This window comes from Myotis yumanensis, unplaced genomic scaffold (genome assembly GCF_028538775.1).
Source record: "Myotis yumanensis isolate MYYU_CA2020_CCGP unplaced genomic scaffold, mMyoYum1.0.hap1 SCAF_14, whole genome shotgun sequence".
Classification (NCBI taxonomy): Eukaryota; Metazoa; Chordata; class Mammalia; order Chiroptera; family Vespertilionidae; genus Myotis; species Myotis yumanensis.
This window is the reverse complement of record NW_027223765.1, coordinates 54,634,105-54,653,183: the sequence shown is the minus strand read 5'-3', so window position 1 is coordinate 54,653,183 and position 19,079 is coordinate 54,634,105. Positions and strand designations below refer to the sequence as shown.

The following is a 19,079-nucleotide window of genomic DNA, read 5'->3' as shown; positions in this document are numbered from 1 at the left end:
AACCATTTTATCTGATCACCGAGAAATGGAACCGTCCCTGATTGCATTGGCGGTGGCAGTTTGTACCCTTTGCCTCCACTACGCTGAACATTTACTCAGAATAGTTTATTTAATCGTCCCCCAATCCTGTGTAGTGAGTCCTGAGGTCACCCCCACCTATAGAAGAGGGTATGGAGGCCTGGTGGGTTGAAAAGCTTGCTCAAGGCCCACAGGGCTTCCAGAGCGCGGGTGGCGTCAGATGCATCTCTGTTAGGAGACTCAGCTCCTAAATGCCATGCAGCAGCAGTTCTCAAACTCTCGCACAAGTAGGAACCCCCTGAGGCTGCATGAGAAGCCAGGCCCTGACCGCATGCTTAGTTTCTGATTCTGGAGCAGCCTGAGGACTAGCATCTCAAGCAAGTTCCCAGGGGACGTTGCCGATGCTGCTGGCTCCAGGACTGCACTTGGAGAACCGCTAGTTTACCAATCCTGTTTTCTAGAAAACAGAGTAAGCACTGACTGGAAACCCTGCGTGGAATGACCGAGGTTGGAGTTGAGCACTGACATTAGACCTGGCACGGCAGGTAGCAGCCACGGGTTTCCAGGGCGTCCCTCCTGAGGGAGAGGCGGGTGGAGAGAGGACGGGGCCTGGAGACAGGGCACCGCCTGTTGCAGGCTTCTCCTGGGGCCCCTGGGCCGCTCGGCACTTCCGAGAACACAGTCGCACTGCATCATCGCAACAGAAACGTACTCGGACAGATAGGCCACTCGTGAAGTTCAGTAGCTTCCCATTAGAATTACGACCCTTCTTTTCAAAGGCTCCTCACTTGATTCTCTTCGATGCAGTAAGACCTGGTGTGTTCTGGTTCTGGGAACATGGGCCGATGGAGGGTATCTTCAGAATGCCAACCCCAGAGCCCCGAGGGCAGGCTCCCTGTGAAGAGAGATTCGCAGAGCTTGGGTCCAATCAACAAATCCAACAAACACTCCTGGGCGATTTTATTAGCAATAAAAAGAAGAAAAAGTAGTGAACGAAGAAATCTCATTTCAAAGTTTCTTGATTGTAGTCACTCTGAGAACAGCATGCAGGTTGAGGACAGGTTTGTGTGTTCTTTTGACTGAGTTTCACCTGAAGTAGGATCCCAGCTGTACATGTGAAACCTGAGATCAAGCAAGCCGCTTGCTTGTCGATAACCTGTCGGGAGCTTCTGAGCTGGTGCAGGAGAAAGGCTTTGGCGCCGTCCTTACCTTCCCGCCACTCACAGCAACGTTACAGCCCAGGAGTGGGGCTGCCAGGAAAATGCAGACCATCGTCTTACAGGCGGCTTCAGGCGCGTTCAGCCTCCCTGGGTTGCGATGGCTTTGCTAGGAGAGCAGTTTCGTTCCAGGGACTGGAACCCGCACAGGTTCTCGGGAAGATAGGACTGGTGTGGGGGGGTGTTCGCGGCCCCTTTCCACATGCCTGCGGCGATATCAATCCTGGGGGTTCGTAAAAGCAAACTTAACTGTCTGGTGACTTGGGGTGGAACAGTTCCTCCGGCTTTGAGTCAGGAATAAACTGCCTGTGCGGGTTTGTGCTGGCAGCTGCTGCTGGGCTGTCCGGCTGGATTTTCCAGAATCAAGCCCCAGATTCTCTTGTGAGCTTCTGTTTCCCAGCAAATAGTAACTGGAAGCCACCTGCCAGAAGCCAAGAACCCTCTTGTTTTCCCATAACCGACTGCTGCATTGAATTGGCACAGTACCCGGGGTGCAGGGCCCTGACCCCGCCCCCCACCCCCTCACCTCCCCCCACCCCCGCAACAACAGGCAAGTAGATTTTGGGGAGACCCTCAAGTTAGGAGCAAAGGCAGGTTCTGGAGCGGCACACTGCTGCTTTGAGCCAGGAATCCTCATCTCCTGCCTCAGCCCAACCCTGGCTCAGGGCTGTTCCCCCAGGAGTGGGGTCCAAAGGGATGCGCGGAAGATCTCTCTCTCTCTCTTTCCCTTTCTCTCTCTCTCTCTCTCTCTCTCTCTCTCTCTCTCTCCTTCTGCATTTGTGGTTGCCCAGGGATAATTATCAGTGTGAACGGAACCTGATGCCAAGCAAAGACCCTGTAGGGAAAAGTAAGGTGCTCCCCAAAGCCCAGTAGGAGACGGGCTGGTGTGGTGTGCCTGTGTGTGCGTGTGTGTGCGCGCGTGCGTGTGTGTGCGCCTGTGTGTGTGTGTGTGTGTGCGCGCAGGACGTGCAAGCCCAGGGCTCTGACATGCAGCTCTCTGCCTCTGCGAAGAGTTGCTCCGCTCCCCCCTGCCCAGCGTCCTGGGGAGCGCCAGGGGGAGTCCTTGCGGGCTGGGCTGCCCGAGCCAGGGGAGCGCGGGGGCTCGCCCGGCGGATCGGAGCGCAGCTGCTCGGGCTGCCAGCCGCAGGGGGAGGGGGGGGGGACACTGGGCCCTGTGTGCCAGCCGCGGCAGTCCTGGCGCGCCCCACCCCGGGCATGCCCCCGGCGCCGGGCCAGCGCGCGCGGGGAGAGGCCAGTTTGGTGACAGGCTGACCCGCTGCCGGCAGCACCGGCGGAGCCCAGTGCTGGGGCGGCAGCCGCGGAGCCGGCAAGACCGGGGCGGCGGGCATGGCCTCGGGGTTCACGTGCGGCGTGGAGGACCTGCTGTTCAGCGGCAGCCGCTTCGTGTGGAACCTGACGGTGTCCGCGCTGCGGAGATGGTACGCGGAGCGGCTGCGGGCTTGCCACCAGGCGCTGCGGACGTGGTGCGGGCTGCGGGCCGTGTACCAGGTGAGGCCGGCCGGGCGCCGCACCTGTGGGTTCCCCTCTCCCCCGTCTCGCTGCAACTCCAGGGGCTGCGGCTCGCGGGTGCCTGCTGCCTGGCACTGGGGATGCGCGGGGCGAGGGGCGCGGGGCTCTGTTGTCCCGGGGCGCAGGCTGGCGGGGGAGACGCTGGCTGGCGGGGGAGACGCTGTGGCTTTTGAACCTGGACCTGCAGGTGGTTCCTCCTTTCTGCTTCAGGGGCAGCGCCGTCGCGCTGTGTAGTCGGCGTTAATGGGGCGTTAGGGGGGCGTCAGTGTGCTTTCATTTCGGTTTTCCCTCGGGTGCCTGCAGCCTTCGGTGCTCTGCGGGAGGCGGAGGGCTGGGGAGGGGGTGGCCGGGCTGCCCTGCAAATGCTTTGGTTTGGATTTACTCCCCGGCACACAGCGCAGCCTCTGTATTTCTCTGCTGCCCGCCCCCTCCTGCAGGCAGAAATGCAGCAACTTTCATCAACTAGGAGACGCACGTCCTCTGTGGGACCACAGCTTCCCTGGGTTTTTCATAACAGCCGTTTGTGGATTTCAAAGTCCTGTGCTCTGGTTGTTAATATCTTTGAGGTTTAAAAAAACCTGCCTTGCATGTAAGGAGACTCTACCTAGTGTTTATTCCAGGAACAGAGCGCCGCTTTCTTTCCTGGGATGGGAATAGCTCTGTAGCAGTTCCCGAACCCCCTGCCCGGCCCCATGCCCAGGGTGGCCATAATCTACATCTCGCCCTGCGAGTCCTATATGTGACCAGGCACCTGGTTCCGACAAGCCTGGTCCTCCACCCGTCAAGCAAAGGGAGAGACCGGCACCGGCAGTTAAACTGTGGGTAACCACACTGTGGGCGCCCCTCGTCGGCCTTGGCATCGGTGTTGTCCTTGCTCATGTGTGAGGAGCTTTTACTTCGTGCTTCCACGACTCCTGCTTTGGCTAACGTGTCGGCAATGCCTTGCATTTGGAAAGAACCCAAAAGCCAGGTTGAGCACTGGGGCCGCTTGTGGGGTTGAGTGTCGTGGAGCTGTGGCTGTGTCCCTCTGGCCACACTGCACACAGCACCTGGCTCTGGACCCAGAGGTATGTCTACCTCTCAACCTTTTTCTCTTTGGGGAAATCATTGTTCAGTTTGATCTGTAGGACAGGTCACCCCAGTATAGTTTGGGGTTTGCTTTTTAATGTTGGATAAACTTTCAAAAGGAGAACACAGTCTTGTAGCCAATCATACAGCCCTCATGCCTGTGTCTTCAAGCATCAGGGACTTATGGATTATCTCTTATCCTATTAATGACCAACTCAGAAGTGAGGGTTCCAGAAACCTGAGCCCCCAGGGCTCTTTATAAGGCTGATCAATAATCTTCAATACAGAACAGCAACTTGAAGGACTAACCTACTGAACTGTAAAGTTTTCCCTTTTGTAAAATGGATGGTGACTGAGCTAGTACCCTCTCATAATGACAAGAAAGACCATCTAAACTAATGAAGCCCATGGTATTACTCATCAGTAGAAAATGATCCCTAAGTTTAAAGTTGTCTTTGGAGAAATAAGATTTTTTACATATTTTAAAATGTTGGGAGAAGCATAGATTTCTTCATTGTACAACAAAGTTCATTGTTAGCAACAAAATATCATTTTCTCTAATGCCTTTGAAATGCCGAGCAAGAAAGTAGTGACTTTAATTGTATGGGACTGAAAAGAAGTAAATAAAGTGGTTAATACCTTTAGCTCCAGGTATTACAGGTATAGGAGTAACCTTACCTCTGCCTACATGACTGTGGGAAAGTTACTTCACCTCTCTGTGCTTGGGGTTCATCTTTATAAAATGGAGACATTATTACGAGAAATAACATGGAAGACATTGAGCGCAGTGCCTAGAGTTCAGAGCGTTCAACAAGAACTGTTCTGTGGGTTAGAGTTCACGAAGTACAACAGGAAACCCAAGGCGACTAGCCTACAGGATGAAAAGACGGGACTTTGGGGGCAACTGAACAGCCTGGCAGTGGAAGGAGCGTCAGGCATGCTCTGACCAGGACCCCGCGCTCGCTCCCTCTGCCTCTATCAGCCTGTCCTGTGTGTGTGCTGGCTTCACCCCCAGCTGATCTCTCTCCTCAGGAGAGAGGAGAGCTACCGCAGTTTCACATAGCAAGCCTCCAGAGAGAGAGAGAATTCCTCATATTCACCAACCACACAAAAATTTCCACTCTGTGCTCTGATGAGTCAACTGAGGGTCTGTGCCCACCCCCAGTGCCATGCGCTGATTGGCACAGGGAATGGAGTTATAATGAATGCATTCTCAACGAGAGTGATACGGGCCCCCAAAGGCAAAATAGTTGGTTGAGACTAGGAGGGAGCAAAAACAGTGCTCTTTTTATACCAACAGCACAGCTACACACACACAGATGTACAGTATGTCTGAGGCATTAGAATATGGAGTGAGGGGACTCGCTAACAAAAAGTTTAAACAGGCTTCTTAAGAGGATGATAATGAATAAAAACGTTGAGAAACACTGAATTACATTGATTGGTTTAGGCCCGTGGAGGAGCGGACCCATTTTTGCAGCGGGGAGTGAGGTTGGCCCCCAGACCACACAGTTGCCAAACGGAGGGAGGGTCAGTGCTTGGTGAGATGCAGTCGGCAATGTCGCTGCGCCTGCAGTCGTCGCCTCTCAAATCCAGAGCTCTTTAAATAAAATAACTAGTTATTTTTCAGGATAGTACAGAGATCCGTGCACAAACACAGTTGTAAGTCATTTGAGTTAAGGAGGTAGGAACCTCTCCTATGAAACCCGTATTGCTGCCCCATCATTATGAATTCTAAGCCCTGGAGAGAGTCCATTGTACCGCACGCTTTCTGGCCTGTGAACTGGAAACACACACCAGAACGGGAAACACCGAGTTACATATTTTACCGAACCAGGTTTTTTATCATCTTGATAATAAAAAGGTGTCATTTTTCTTGCTTCTCATCTGAATCGTTTTGTTTGTGAGAAAATCCAGACCTCAATGACTCTAGAGAGAAACAGGGGTGGGGCGGGAGATATCCATTCCATGAAATACTTGCCATCCCCGCGGTTCTGTTTATTCATATACTATAAGTGAAATAAGATCCCTCGCCTATTCATAAGGGCTTGGCAGCGACATCACTGCCTGGCTGGCTGCCCCAGGAAGGCATGATTTCTTTGGAATTGAACACTTCCTCCTTTTCTGGATATTAGAGAGGCAAGGGCCTTAATTTGCCAGTATCCATGAATAATTAGAATATTAGCTATAAGGCATTCCTGTAGGAATGCGACTAGATGAAAAGCAGGCTGAAGCTGCACTGAGCTCCCTTAAGCAAAGACTTACCTTGTGAGTGAAGCTTTGAATTAGGTTGAAGTTGCAGAAATGGGATAGTCATCTTCAATTTCGGACTAAATTTGAAAAGCTGGCTTGTCTACCGTATATCTGTGCTGTTTATATCTTGCCTGGATGGGTTGCATTATAGCTGTTAATTAGGTTTAACCAGCAATTAAGGTGGGAAATGATGGGAGAATATTGTTTAAAAATCGCCATACTCTGCTTTGTGTAAGGGTGGCGTGTTCTAACAAAGCCCTCGGTGTGTGACTTGGGATTCAGTTTTCTTTTCCTCCCCAAGGTCTCAAAGGTAGCATTTCCTACAAACCCGGGATGGAGTCACCGCCTCCCGCAGGAGGCAACCTGGACAGAATCCGGGACATTCAAGTGACAGCGAGAGGCTGGGTCAGCTCCCCTGAGGCCGGCCGCTGACAGTGCGGTGCAGAGTGTGGCAGGGGCTATGGACTCGGCCTTGAGCAAATTGCTCTCCCTTCCTGCGCCCCACTTCTCCCGGGTTAGTGGGGAGAGCCGGAGTACCTGCACTGTGGGGTGGTGGGAAATCCACGAGATAACACATAACACCGAGCGCCCTGCCTGGTACAAGCAGATGCTCAATAAATGTTAGGTCTTGGTTACGTAAATGACTTAACAGCAGACCCGTGGAAGGTACTTGGCAAGGGGCAGCTATGGGTGTTACCACTGTTTCATAAGTGAGAGTCGTTCTCTGGACACTGAATTCCCATCTTTGCATGTGATGGTGTTTAGTAAGAGAGACTGGAATTTGCACAGCAGTGTACATAGTGTGGGTCTTGGGCATTTGGACTTGTGTTCTGCACAGTAGGCCCACATTTTCTTTCTTTTTATTTTTTTTAATGTATCTTTATTGTTGAAATTATTACAGATGCCCCCTTTTTCCCCCATTGGCCCCCTCCCCCCACTTCCCTGCTCCGCCCCCCCCCCCCCCCCCCCCCCCCGCCCAGGTCTTCACCAGCCTATTGTCTGTGTCCATGGGTTATACATATAAGCATATCGGATCTTTTATGAATCTCGCCTGTTCCCTGCTTCCCCCTGAGATTTGTCAGTCTATCCCAGGGGTCCTCAAACTACGGCCCGCGGGCCACATGCAAATACAAATATTGTATTTGTTCCCATTTTGTTTTTTTACTTCAAAATAAGATATGTGTAGTGTGCATAGGAATTTGTTCATAGTTTTTTTTTTAAACTATAGTCCGGCCCTCCAACGGTCTGAGGGACAGTGAACTGGCCCCCTGTTTAAAAAGTTTGAGGACCCCTGGTCTATCCCATGCTTCCATGTTTCTGGATCTGTTTTGTTCATCAGTTTTCTTTACGCCCATTCATAAAACCTAGGAGGCCACAAAGAGGATACAGTACAGAGAAACCTCCTTTATGTGCAAGACTCTGATGATTCATAAACTGCTAACACCTGAGCTTTGCATCCCACCACACTGGATGGAAAGACCAAGTTCCCCAGGGACAGTCTCCCCTGAGCACTCAGAGGCCTGTGTGCATTTCCACCATGTGCACTTTGCTTGCCCCAACCTTCGCTCTCCAGCGTCCTCTGACTTCTATAGACTAGATGGGGGCCGACAAACTATGACCCACAGAAAAAACTGACCTGCCTTCTGTGTTTGTAAATAAAGTTTTATTGGCACACAGTCCTGCTCATTCCTTTACACGCTGTCTATGGATGCTTCCTCACTGTGGTGCCAGCTGAGTGGTTGAGACAAAGACTGTATTGGTCACAAAATCAAAAACATTGACTCTCAGGCCCTTTACAGAAAGAGCGTGCCAATCCCTGGACTAGGGGGAAAAGCAATGTATTGGTCAGAGAATGCTAGAGGATGAAAAGTCCAGAATTCAATCATAGAAACACAGAACGTGAAGGAATATGGAGGGTTTTTCTCATGAAAAACTTAGTCACTAGGAAATTAATAAGTGACGAGTGCCCGGTTTGCGTGTACTAGAAATTTCCTCGTGGCACACCATACTAACTGTACTAACATAGGATAATATTGGAGCTGCAGATCGCTCATTCATTTGTCCTTTTATTTATCTCTAAAACCACCAAGTGTTCCTCACATCCCACTTGCTGTGCCAAAGTGTTAGCCACTCAAAGTTAAAAATGGACATTTCTCTTGCCCTTCTCAAGAAATGTATTGTCAAGTGGGGGGCGGGGGGCAGGTAAGGAGACCAGGCTCTGTGGAAAGCCTGCCCCAGGACGCTTCAGGTGCCGGTGGAGGGGTCTGCGTCAGGCAGGAGCCCCGGCGGCTGAGGTTTAAAGGACCGGAGGGGTGGGCAGATGAAGGAAGGCAGAGGTGTTCCAGCCTGGGGAGACTGGGCTTTGAGGGATTATAGAGTTTTTTAAGGCTGCGGGGATGGGGGGGGGGGGGGGGGGGGGGACGGGTATGTGCACGCCAGTCAGGTAGACTAAGAAATGTTGTTTGAGAATGATATCTGAACTTGATTGATCCTGTATTTTAAGATTAGGATTTTGATGGTTTTCTTTAGAACTTGGGGGGGCGGAGGAGGTGGGTTGAGAATGGCATTGACGGCAGTAAGGTGTCACGGATAGACTTGGGAGGGGGTGGCACAGTGCGGGTGGGAAGGGGAGGGCAGGGGGAGGTGGCGCAGTGAGGAAGGTTATTCATCAGGATAGGCTAAGCTTTGCTATGGCAACTACCAGCCCTCAGGATCCTAGAGGCTTAAAACAATAAAGGTTATTTCGGTTATACTACCTGTCCAATCACAGGCTGGTGTAAGCTCTGCTGCTCACTGTCACTCAGGCTCACAGAACATTCCTGAACGTTGCCAGTTGCCATGAAGAGAGTGAAGAGCCCTTTGGGCCTTTGCACTGGCTACTAAGAGCTCAGCCTCTAAGTGGCTCATGTCACTTTTCGTGAGCCATTGGTCAGAGTGTAGCCCCCTCACCCAGAGCGGCCAGGAAAAGCGCTCCTGCGCGCAGCACGAATGCTGATGCAGCTTCGGTTCCTCAGGAAGCTGACGCTGACCTGAGGTTAGCAGGAGGGCGTTTACTCCCAGGATCGAGGCCTGTAGAGGGAACAGGGAGGGGGAGGGCTGAGCAGAGGAGAAGCCGGGCTGCAGCTCAGCTCAGCTCAGCAAAGGCCTCTGCTGACCTCACGGGTAGCTCTGAGACTGCAAATTGTCCCCAGTTGGACAAAAGGGCTGGGCCTTCCCCTCTTCTGAGTCAACCCAACATTGGAGGTGGGCTGCCCTTGAGAAGGCCATGTGACCTTGGATTAGCAGCTTTCTTGCAGGCAGGGCAATTCCCAGAGGGAGTTGAGACACAGCACCATCTACAAGTGCCTGCCCCCACCCCTCCCCGAGCTGGAACGGAAGCCTGGACTGCAGCGGGGCCAGGCGGAGGAAGGAGAGGGGTGCCTGGGCGGGAGGGAAGTAGAAGGCTCTGGCTTTGAAAGATGGCCTGGCTGGCAGGGCGGCCTTCCTGCGGATTCTGCCCTCTGTTGAAGGGTAGTTACACCTACAGGAAGGAAAGAAAACTCGGCTGATAAATGAAATATGAGTCCACTTACTAACAAGAAAAAGCATCTCCCACCTTTTCTGAGTTTAACCAAAGACTGCAATTTTGTGTCAGGGAACTAAGATGTCATTTTTAAGACCAACAAGAGCAGTGTCCGGATGGCTGAAACGCGTTTTTGAGCCTTCGTTGCACAGCTTGAAAAACACCAAGTTAAGAACAGACGCTCCTGCTTTTCAAATTGCTGTTTGTGTTTCTCAGTCTGTCCTTCCTTAGTGGAGCAGCAGTCCCCATGCAGTCTATTCTGAACATTCTGCTTGTGATGTCCAATTGGGTTGTTGTGGAAAAGTGTAATTCGAATGGGGAATCGGTGTGTAGGTCTGACTTTTACAAACAAAGCCATGTGACTTACAGCATGGAGAAGAGGCCGAAATTCAGCCTCCCTGTGTAATCATATTCCTGCGCATAAACACGGACAGGACATATACACTCTGGCATCCTTGACATTAACCTTTGCCATGAAAGAGGCTGGCAAATAGGATAAATGAAATAGTACCAGTTCCTCTGATGTCCGAATCTTTTTTATCTTCACCCAAGGATATGTTTTTATTAATTTGAGAGAGAGAGAGAGAGAGAGAGAGAGAGAGAGAGAGAGAGAGCCACCGGCCAGGGCCTAATCATTTTTATTTCCTGTCAGGAGGCCACCCCCATAGCCAGGCCATCTTTTAAAGCTAGAGCAGCGGTTCTCAACCTGTGGGTCGCGACCCCTTAGGTGGTCGAACGACCCTTTCACAGGGGTCGCCTAAGACCATCCTGCATATCAGATATTTACATTACAATTCATAACAGTAGCAACATTACAGTTATGAAGTAGCAACGACAGTAATTTTATGGTTGGGTCACAACATGAGGAACTGTATTTAAAGGGCCAGAAGGTTGAGAACCAATGAGCTAGAGTCTTCTATTTCCTTCCCGTCAATGCAGCCTCACTCTCCTTCCTTCCTGCTGGCCCCACCTCAGTCCATTTTAAATGTTATGTTTGGGCAAAGCTTGTTGATTAAACTATTACTATTTTCTCATTAACCAGTGCTTTTATAGTTTGACTGTTTTGATTCAACTAATAGCTAGTAATTATTAAGGCCTTGTGCTTGGCACTTTGTGTATATCATCTTTAAAAAAAAACAACATTTTGCACCAAGCCAATGTGGCTCAGTGGTTGAGTGTCGACCTATGAACCAGGAGGTCATAGTTTGATTCTGGTCAGGGCACATGTCCAGGTTGCAGGCTTGATCCCCAGTAGGGGGCATGTAGGAGGCAGCCAATCAATGATTCTCTCTCATCATTGATGTTTCTATCTCTCCCTCTCCCTTCCTCTCTGAAATCAATAAAAATCTATATATTTTAAAAAACAACTCATTTTGAGCCCTGGATGGGTAGCTCAGTTGGTTGGAGCATCTTCCCATACACCAGTCAGGACAAGTATGGGAGGCAACCCACCATTGAAGTTTCTCTCTCTTTCTCTCTCTCTCTCTCTCTCACACACACACACACACACACACCTATCTCTCTAAAAAAAATCCATGAAAACACACCTTTTGGGGATTATTTCAATATAAAAAAGATAATATAGATAAACTCAAGCACCTTCTACTCAGTTTTAAGGCATCTTAGTATTGTGCTGTGTTGTTTCAAATACTTTTTCGTAATGTAATAAAATTTTACAGAATAAGTTGAAGCCATATTTGTACCTCCTATCTCTTCCTATAAATAATCTACCTGAAGTCAGTGTTTTTCATCCCCAGACATATTTTTATAATTTTGCCACATATGCTTGTATCTATAAATATAAATATAAACATATATATATCCCCAACCTCCTCCCCTTTGGCAACCATCAGCTTGTTCTGTATCTGTCTTCTGTTTCTGTTTTGTATAAACAATATATAATTTTTGTTTGTAAAACTTATATATGAATGTATCATTCTGCTACCGTATTTTCCTCTCAGTGAGCTTTTGGAATTCACCTCTAAAATCATGTTATCCCCTGTGACCAATTGCATGAGTGTATAAGCCACTTCTTGATGGAGTCAGTGTCCCAAAACAGTGCAGTGACAATGTTTGTGTTTGTCTCCTTGTGCACGAGCACACGCTTCTCTGGGGTGTGCACTCACAAGGACAGTGGCTAGATTGTCAGCATTCTTAGATGTCATGCCGTGTAGCAACTCTTCCAGATGATCCCGTGAATCCCACCTCAGTGGTCTTATATACTTACTAGAGGCCTGATGCACGAAATTCGTGCAAAGGGGCTTAGCCCTCACAGCCCAGGCTTCGTCTTGAAGGTCATTCGGCTGTCCGGTCTAATCAGCATATTACACTTTTATTATTATAGATCAGCTAGTAAGTCATGGTGCTGGAATTTAACAGACTTCTAGCTGATTCAAGTGCTTGGCTTCTTGCCACTAACGTGCTGCTTTGTTTATTAAAAGGTAAATAACACATAAAGGTAGAATTGTATCATTTATTCACTAATTTTTTCACGCAACAAACATTGGGTGGAAACATAGCCTCGTGCTTAAAAATTAAGTCTATCAAGTTAGATTGCCTGAGTTCAAATCCTAACTCAACTTTGTTGCGATTTAATTAGAGTATCTACCTCAAAGAGTTATTCCCCTGAGATTGTTATAAAAATTAAATGCATTAAAAAGCACTAAAAACATGTTAGATGTATATGTGGATGGATGGACCTGTGGATTAAGAGATGGATGGATGGATGGTTGGATGGATGGGTGGATGGATGGTTGGATGGATGGATGGTTGGATGGATGGTTGGATGGATGGTTGGATGGATGAATGCCTGGCAAATAATCTTCATATGTGCTGTGCTGTCAATTTCTTATGCACATGAATAACCTTTAGAACTTCTAAAATCTGCAGAATCCTTGACTCCTCTTTTCTCCTCCCTCCCCCCAGATTAAGAATTATAGTCTAGGGTGGCAACCAGGAAAGGGGCCCATGACCACTGCAGAGAGACTCTGTGCCCACATGTGTTCATGCTTCAGCTTTTCATAGGGAGACTCTGACACGTTAATGCTGCTGTCTTCTTGGGTTTATTTTCTGAAAGCAAAGATGCTTACAACTATTTAGTTGTTTAATTCTTTCTCTCCAACGGAACTATTAAAATTTCTTCCTCTCACCCCTGAACCATATTCTGTAGAACTAAGAGTCCCAGATACTCACACATGAGGCCATGGGGCTCCACTGACTGCTTTCTTGTCTGTGTAAGCTCGCTTCCCATATGAGCCTTAGATTTGCAACTGCTAGGAGACCCAGTTAGTACAGGCATCATTCTACCCTTGGGTAATGTAGCCAGCAAATATTTTCACAGGAATTCTTTTGTCTTTTTAAAATGTGATTAGAGGCTTATTACCTAAGAGAGAAAGAAACCTTGATAAAATAGAGAAATAAAATAATCAGCTGGACTTGGCTTAAAACCAAAGCTTCATCGTTCACCAGCTGTGTGACCTCGAGCCAAGCTACTTAATTGCTCTAAGCCTGTTTCTTTCCCTCTACAAACAATTAAATAAGATGTACATTTGAAGTTTGGTATAAGGATTTTAAGAGCATTGATTGAGAAGGAGTAGTTTTTCAAATGCAAAAATTTGGTCTCCTTGTATAAACTTGATCCTAAGCCAAAAGTGACCATGCTGATAGTTATGAATGCAAACGCTGACCAGGGCTCAGGCCCAAACACCCACATTCAATTGGTGTCTCCTTTTCTTGTGTGTGAGGTGGGGATGACAGCAGTCACATGAGTGAAGGTCTGTTTCACGGTAGGCATTTACAAAGTGTTAGCTCTGGTTACTTCGACTTAATGACCATATCTCTGTGTGAGACGTAGTGCTGAGCACTTCATATTCACTGTTTCATGTAATTCTCCCAACGACATGAAATAGGTTTTATGCAACCCGTTTGGCAGAGGTGGACATTGTCTAGAGCTATTACTGAACTTGTCCAAGAGCAAAGGTCTGGCTAAATCCAAGTCCATTCACCCAGCCTTGAGCAGAATGGACTTAGTCTGCAAACCACTAGCCTCTTCCTTCCCTACACTTCCCCTCGCAGTCCTTCCGGGGGGGGCCTCCCTCACCTGTAACGCCCCCCAACCCCAGCTCCTCCAGGCTTTGCCAAAAGTAAGTCCGATGGTATCATTCCCTTATTCCAAACCTTCCAATGACTTCCCAACTGCGAGAAAAAGCCAGCCTTACTCTACCAACAAGTCCCTGGGACTGGCGCCCCCTGCTCAGGGTTCCTCCACCCCTCCGACCCGCAAAGCACTGGGCTCGGCTGGGCTCTGTGGGATCCAGCACTCTTCTTCCCCCTTCCCACTCTTCCAGCAGCACCGGCCTCCTTGCTGTCCTCAGGCCCCAGGCACATTCCACCTCGAGCCTGTGCCCTCGCACTTCCCACAGGGCTTCCTTCAGGCGCCTCCCAACCCCAGAGGCCACCGCCACTCTCTTCCCTGCTTCTCCTGCTCTGTTGGGACTCCTTTGTTTATGTGCTGGTGCCTGCGGAGCAGAATGTTAGCTGAAGGCCAGCCGGGCCTGCTCCTTGGTCACCAGTGTCCTCGTGCCTGGAACCTGGCGTGTCCCTCAGAGACACTGTGGACTAAGTGAACTAAGGAATCGGCACCACATTTTAATAAGCTGGCTCTCCCCTCTGGGGAGTGGCTGGGGTGGGGGCGGTTAGGGGCCTGGGCTGGCGTGGAGGCGCAGGGTGGGGGCAGTTAGGGGGCCTGGGCTGGCATGGGGGCGCAGGGTGGGGGGTGGAAGATGCTGAGACTTCGGAGGGGGAGGAAGCAGCATCTGGGGACTCTGTCCAAAGAGACTGTTTGCATTCTAGGAAGTTCTGGAGCCCTCACCCGGAAGAAAGCCGCGCGTGGAAGTGTATCTGTGTGTGTGTGTGTATGTTCTTTTTCGTTGTGGAAATAGCCCCAACCGCTGTGGCTGACTGGGGAGAGTTTGTTTGGTTCTCTGGTGGCATGTGATTAGGGAGCAGCTTTTTAGAGAGCAGAGCAGGTTACCTCCCCCCTGAACCAGGCTCCCCAAGGACCCAGCTTTTGTGCCCAGCCAGCTTCAGGCCAGGGTGGGGAAGTTGGCATTCCTGCCATCTCTCGCCTCCAGACTCCAGTGATGGCGTCCCTGTGCCCAGCCCTGGGCAGGCTCTGAGAGCCCCGTTCCCCTGACCTCTGCTGCCTGAGCTTCAGAACTTGTGCTTCCCTTGGGGCGCTCTGTGGGTGTCGCTTTTTATTCTGACCTCTCCGCTCCTTCCCATCCTCTGGGGTTAGGGATGGAAGATGGAAGGGTCCTTTGGATGTGCCTGGATTCTTGGGAGGGAAAAGAACCAAGTGTTTTTTCTGGTCCTCATTAGTGTTTAATTAAAAACTCTTTCCCCAAGTCTTTGGCTGCATCCACGCTTTTTAAAATTCTGCAAGCACAGACAATATTATAGAGTTTGACCCTTTGAGTTACAAGAGCTGGTTATTGTGTCTAATTATCAACCTCAAATAATGGCAGAATCATAATCTCTGGAACAAAAAGTACTACTGAGTACCGCCCGAAAAGTTCCCGAAGACAGAGTACACTTATACTAATAAGTAACCTAATGCCAACTTTTAGACAAAATTTATGTCTGCGTTTGAAACAATTTGCTCAGGGTATAAACTTAACTCTCAGCTCATACTTGGGTTCATGGGACTCGTTCTTCCTGGAGGTTTTGATGGCAGCCGTTCCAGGGGTCGCCGCCAGGTCCCTGCCAGCCGAGCAGACGCAGGTCCAGCCCAGCTCACCCGTCTGCTCTCATTTCTTTTTGGAAATGAGGTGTTTCAGTGAATGTTTTTTTCCGTTAATAGATGTCTGAGTTTATTAAAGAAGCCAACTCAACTTGGATTTTCAAAAAAATATTTTGAGATGTTAGTGCCAGAGTTAAACAGTGCCCTTTGTCCACTATGAGCTGCATCAGTTTACTTTTTTTCAGGCTCACACACTACATTAGTTTACAAATACAGCAAAAATTTGCCACTTCTTTATGCTGTATATTGTATGTTTTAAGTATCAAATTTACTTATGTTCTTTCCTTTTCTCTTGTTTTTTTGTTTTGTTTTGTTTTGTTTCTTTTGGTGTATTTTCTCTGAGCTAATGAATAAAATTTGTATATGTACATTATACTAAAGATGTGTAAATACGTGTGTGTGTATGTGTGCATGTGTGTGTGTACATATGTAACTATATCTGAAGTTTTTCCAGAAAGTAAAGCCACGAACCAACATATTCACCACACATGGCATATGTTCCCCAGGTTCCATATCACATCTAAAGCTATGTTATGACCCTGAAGTAAGTAGTCAATACCAGGAATAGTGTTACTAGTAGGTTCCATAGTAGATGGTATTCTTTAGGAAGTTGCTATCAATGTTGATGAAGTTCAGCAAATGAAAATTCAGCGAAAAACTTCATCTGTTCCCCTTGATTTAAAAAGAAGAAAATGGGAAACCAGAGACCTGGTCGTGTGCTAAAGCTCCCATGTCGCCTCCAGGCTCGCCCAGCTCCCGGGTCCGGAAGCAGGGCCAGGCCTGGCTGCCACCCTGCGGGCTGCGAGGAGGAAGTAGAGCAGCAGTCGCTCAGATTCAGCCCTGCCCACCCTCCTTCCCCAGCAGCCCTGTCCCGGAGGAGGACCAGGGGGTGGCTACCGGTGTGAGGACCTGTGAGGAGAAGGGCAGAGGGCAGAAACAACGGTGCCTTTCTTGGCCAACGCAGTTTTGCTCATTGTTTACAGCTACTTAATGGCATCACTCTGTTTTAATAGATGTTGTAATGAGATGAACAGTCGTATCTATTTCATTTGAGTGACTGGCACATACCCTTTGAACACACAAATTATAAAAAATAATGAGATAGGTCCGTATCTAAGGTATGTTAATAAGTACATACATTTCAAAACAAAATGTATAGGGTGATTTTATCTCTGTAAAATTTATATTAATGTAACATGCATGTTACTGTATGATGTTGGAGTTAGATCTAAGTGAGTTCCAATCCTGTGCCTCACTGGCTGGGTGCCTGACCCCTTTGAGCTTCAATTTTCTTACCTGTAAAATGGGAACATAATATCTCATAATATTGTTGTCAGGTTTAAATATGTTTTTTTAATTGATTTTTAGAGAGAGAGGGAGGGAAAGGGATAGAGATATAGAAACATGGATAAGAGGAACATCATTGATCGGCTGCCTCCTGCACGCCCCCCACTGGTGACCGACTCGCAACCCGGGCATGTGCCCTGAATGGGAATCAAACCAGCATCCCTCTTGGTTCCTGAGTCAAGGCTCAACCACTGGGCCACACCGGCCAGGCATTGTTGTCAGGTTTAAATGGGAGGATGCGTGTGACTACTTAGCCCGGTGTCCAGGACATGACAAGAACTCAATCAATTGCAGTTTAAGAAAAAAGCTCTGACTACAAAATAGGCAAAAAAGAAAAAGAAAGGCACCCTAGGAAGGGGATGCTCTCTTTCTCATGCAGATGAAGTTAATTTTGAAGCAGAAAAATTAAATTAGCATTGATTTGGTAAATTGTTACAACCTTTTTGTAAAGCAGTTGTATCCGATCAAAATGTAAGATATGTGCTCTTTTTGACCAAGCACTTCCATACCAGGACATCATCTTAAATGGACATCCCCACATACTGGTATATGTGCAAGGATGCTGCACCGTTATTTAAAATAGCGAGCCAGTGGAGGCATGAATTGGAGAATGATTAATTAAGTGATGCTACCAGCTGACCCTTGAACAGCACAGGTTTGAACTGCACAGGTCCACTTCTATGCGGATTTGCTGAATAAATACTGTGAATGCATTTCTCTTCCTTATGATTTTCTTACTAACATTTTCTTTTCTCTAGCTTACTTTGTTGTAAGAACACAGTAATAATATACATAACATGCAAAATGTGCTAATCGACTGTTTCTGTTATTGGTTAGGTTTCTGTTCAACATAGGCTATTAGTAGTTAAGTTTGCAGGGAGTCAAAAGTTATATGTGGACTTTGACTTCACGGGAATTAAGGGGTTAGGTCAGCGCCCCCGAAACCCACGTTGTTCACAGGTGACTAATTCTGAGATGAACAGGAAGAATGAACAGAGCGCTGTCTGCATCACAGCCCAAAGCATTGTCAGTGACATGTTTTTGGGTAAAAACATTAACAAAGGACAGAACAATACACAAGATGTGTGAATGTACATATAGAGATAAATAGATAAGATACCTGTAAAAGTGCATGTCTGTTCCTGAACATGGGAGACTAGGATTGGAAACCATTAATAAATTGTTTTAATCCTCACCTGAAAATCCTGAAAATATGTTTTCTTATTGATTCAAGAGAAAGAGAGAGAAAAACATCATGCCTCCTGAACATGCCCCAACCAGGGATCGAACCCACAACCTTTGGTGTTTGTGATGATGCTCCAACTGACTGAGCCACATGGCCAGGGCATCCATTAATAAACTTTACCCCTGGGCAATGTAAGTTGATGAAGGAAGAGTAGTTTCTACTTATTTTATTTCATAATTCTGAATTAAATTGTTATAGCAAGGATGTATGTAATTTTGTAAAACTCCATTCAAAACCTTTGTTCCAGGCTGTTTCTGGGAAGCAGGGATCGGTCCCATGTCACCTTGAAGCACAGCACCCAGCACGTCACAGTGTCTCTGCCAGCATTCAGTGGGTCCATTTAAGCACAATCATCACTTATTATTGATGTGATTGCTATTAAATAAAAAGTAATATCTGTGCTCATCTAATAATCATAGATTTTTTAAGTCATTAAAATAAGTCCATTAATTGAATTGTTATAGAAATGCATGGCTTAAAAGTGAGAGTACTTTGTCAGGGGTACACACTCATCAGATATTTTCTAAACACATAGAGACATACATATTACATCAATATAAATTTTACAGAGATGAAGTCATCATATGCATTTTATTTTGAAATGTATTTACTTACTAACATGTCTTAGATACTGACCTACCTCATTATTTTTCACAACTTATGTGTTCAATGGTATGATTGTACCACACTCAACTTCCCCCGGCCCCTATGAATGGACAGTTAGGTGGTTTCCAGTTTGTGCTATGACAGTGCTACAATGCACATCCCTATAAGTGAAACATTTGTGGGAGGATTTCTATAAGAAAAACACCTTGTTTGGAAGGAATTTGGATTTTGAAAAAGGTTGTACAATTTATGCGTCCATGAATGAGCAAGAATCCTCATTTCCATACTTTTTTTTATTTATACCATCTACTAGCCCAAAGTTACATTATTTTATTTTACTTCATTTATTAGGGGAGCTGTGCAGTCTTCATAACTTGCTTAAGGGCCATAATGCTGGGAGCACTGTCAGTGTTCTCATCCGACAACAGGGCA

The 19,079-nt window shown here is 47.7% G+C and overlaps 1 protein-coding gene across 4 annotated transcripts in view; it reads left to right on the top strand.

The window, feature by feature from the left end:
* Positions 1-19,079, top strand: part of FRMD4B (FERM domain containing 4B) — a 295,154-nt gene that overhangs the window by 121,660 nt on the left and 154,415 nt on the right. For 2 of the 4 annotated variants that reach the window (XM_070390988.1, XM_070390987.1), the window contains exon 1: positions 2,583-2,744. The exons of the other annotated variants lie outside the window; for them this stretch is intronic. In XM_070390988.1, coding sequence (XP_070247089.1) covers positions 2,583-2,744 — 162 coding nt within the window. Of the gene's footprint in view, positions 1-2,582; positions 2,745-19,079 lie in introns of those variants that run through there. 4 annotated transcript variants of the gene reach the window in all.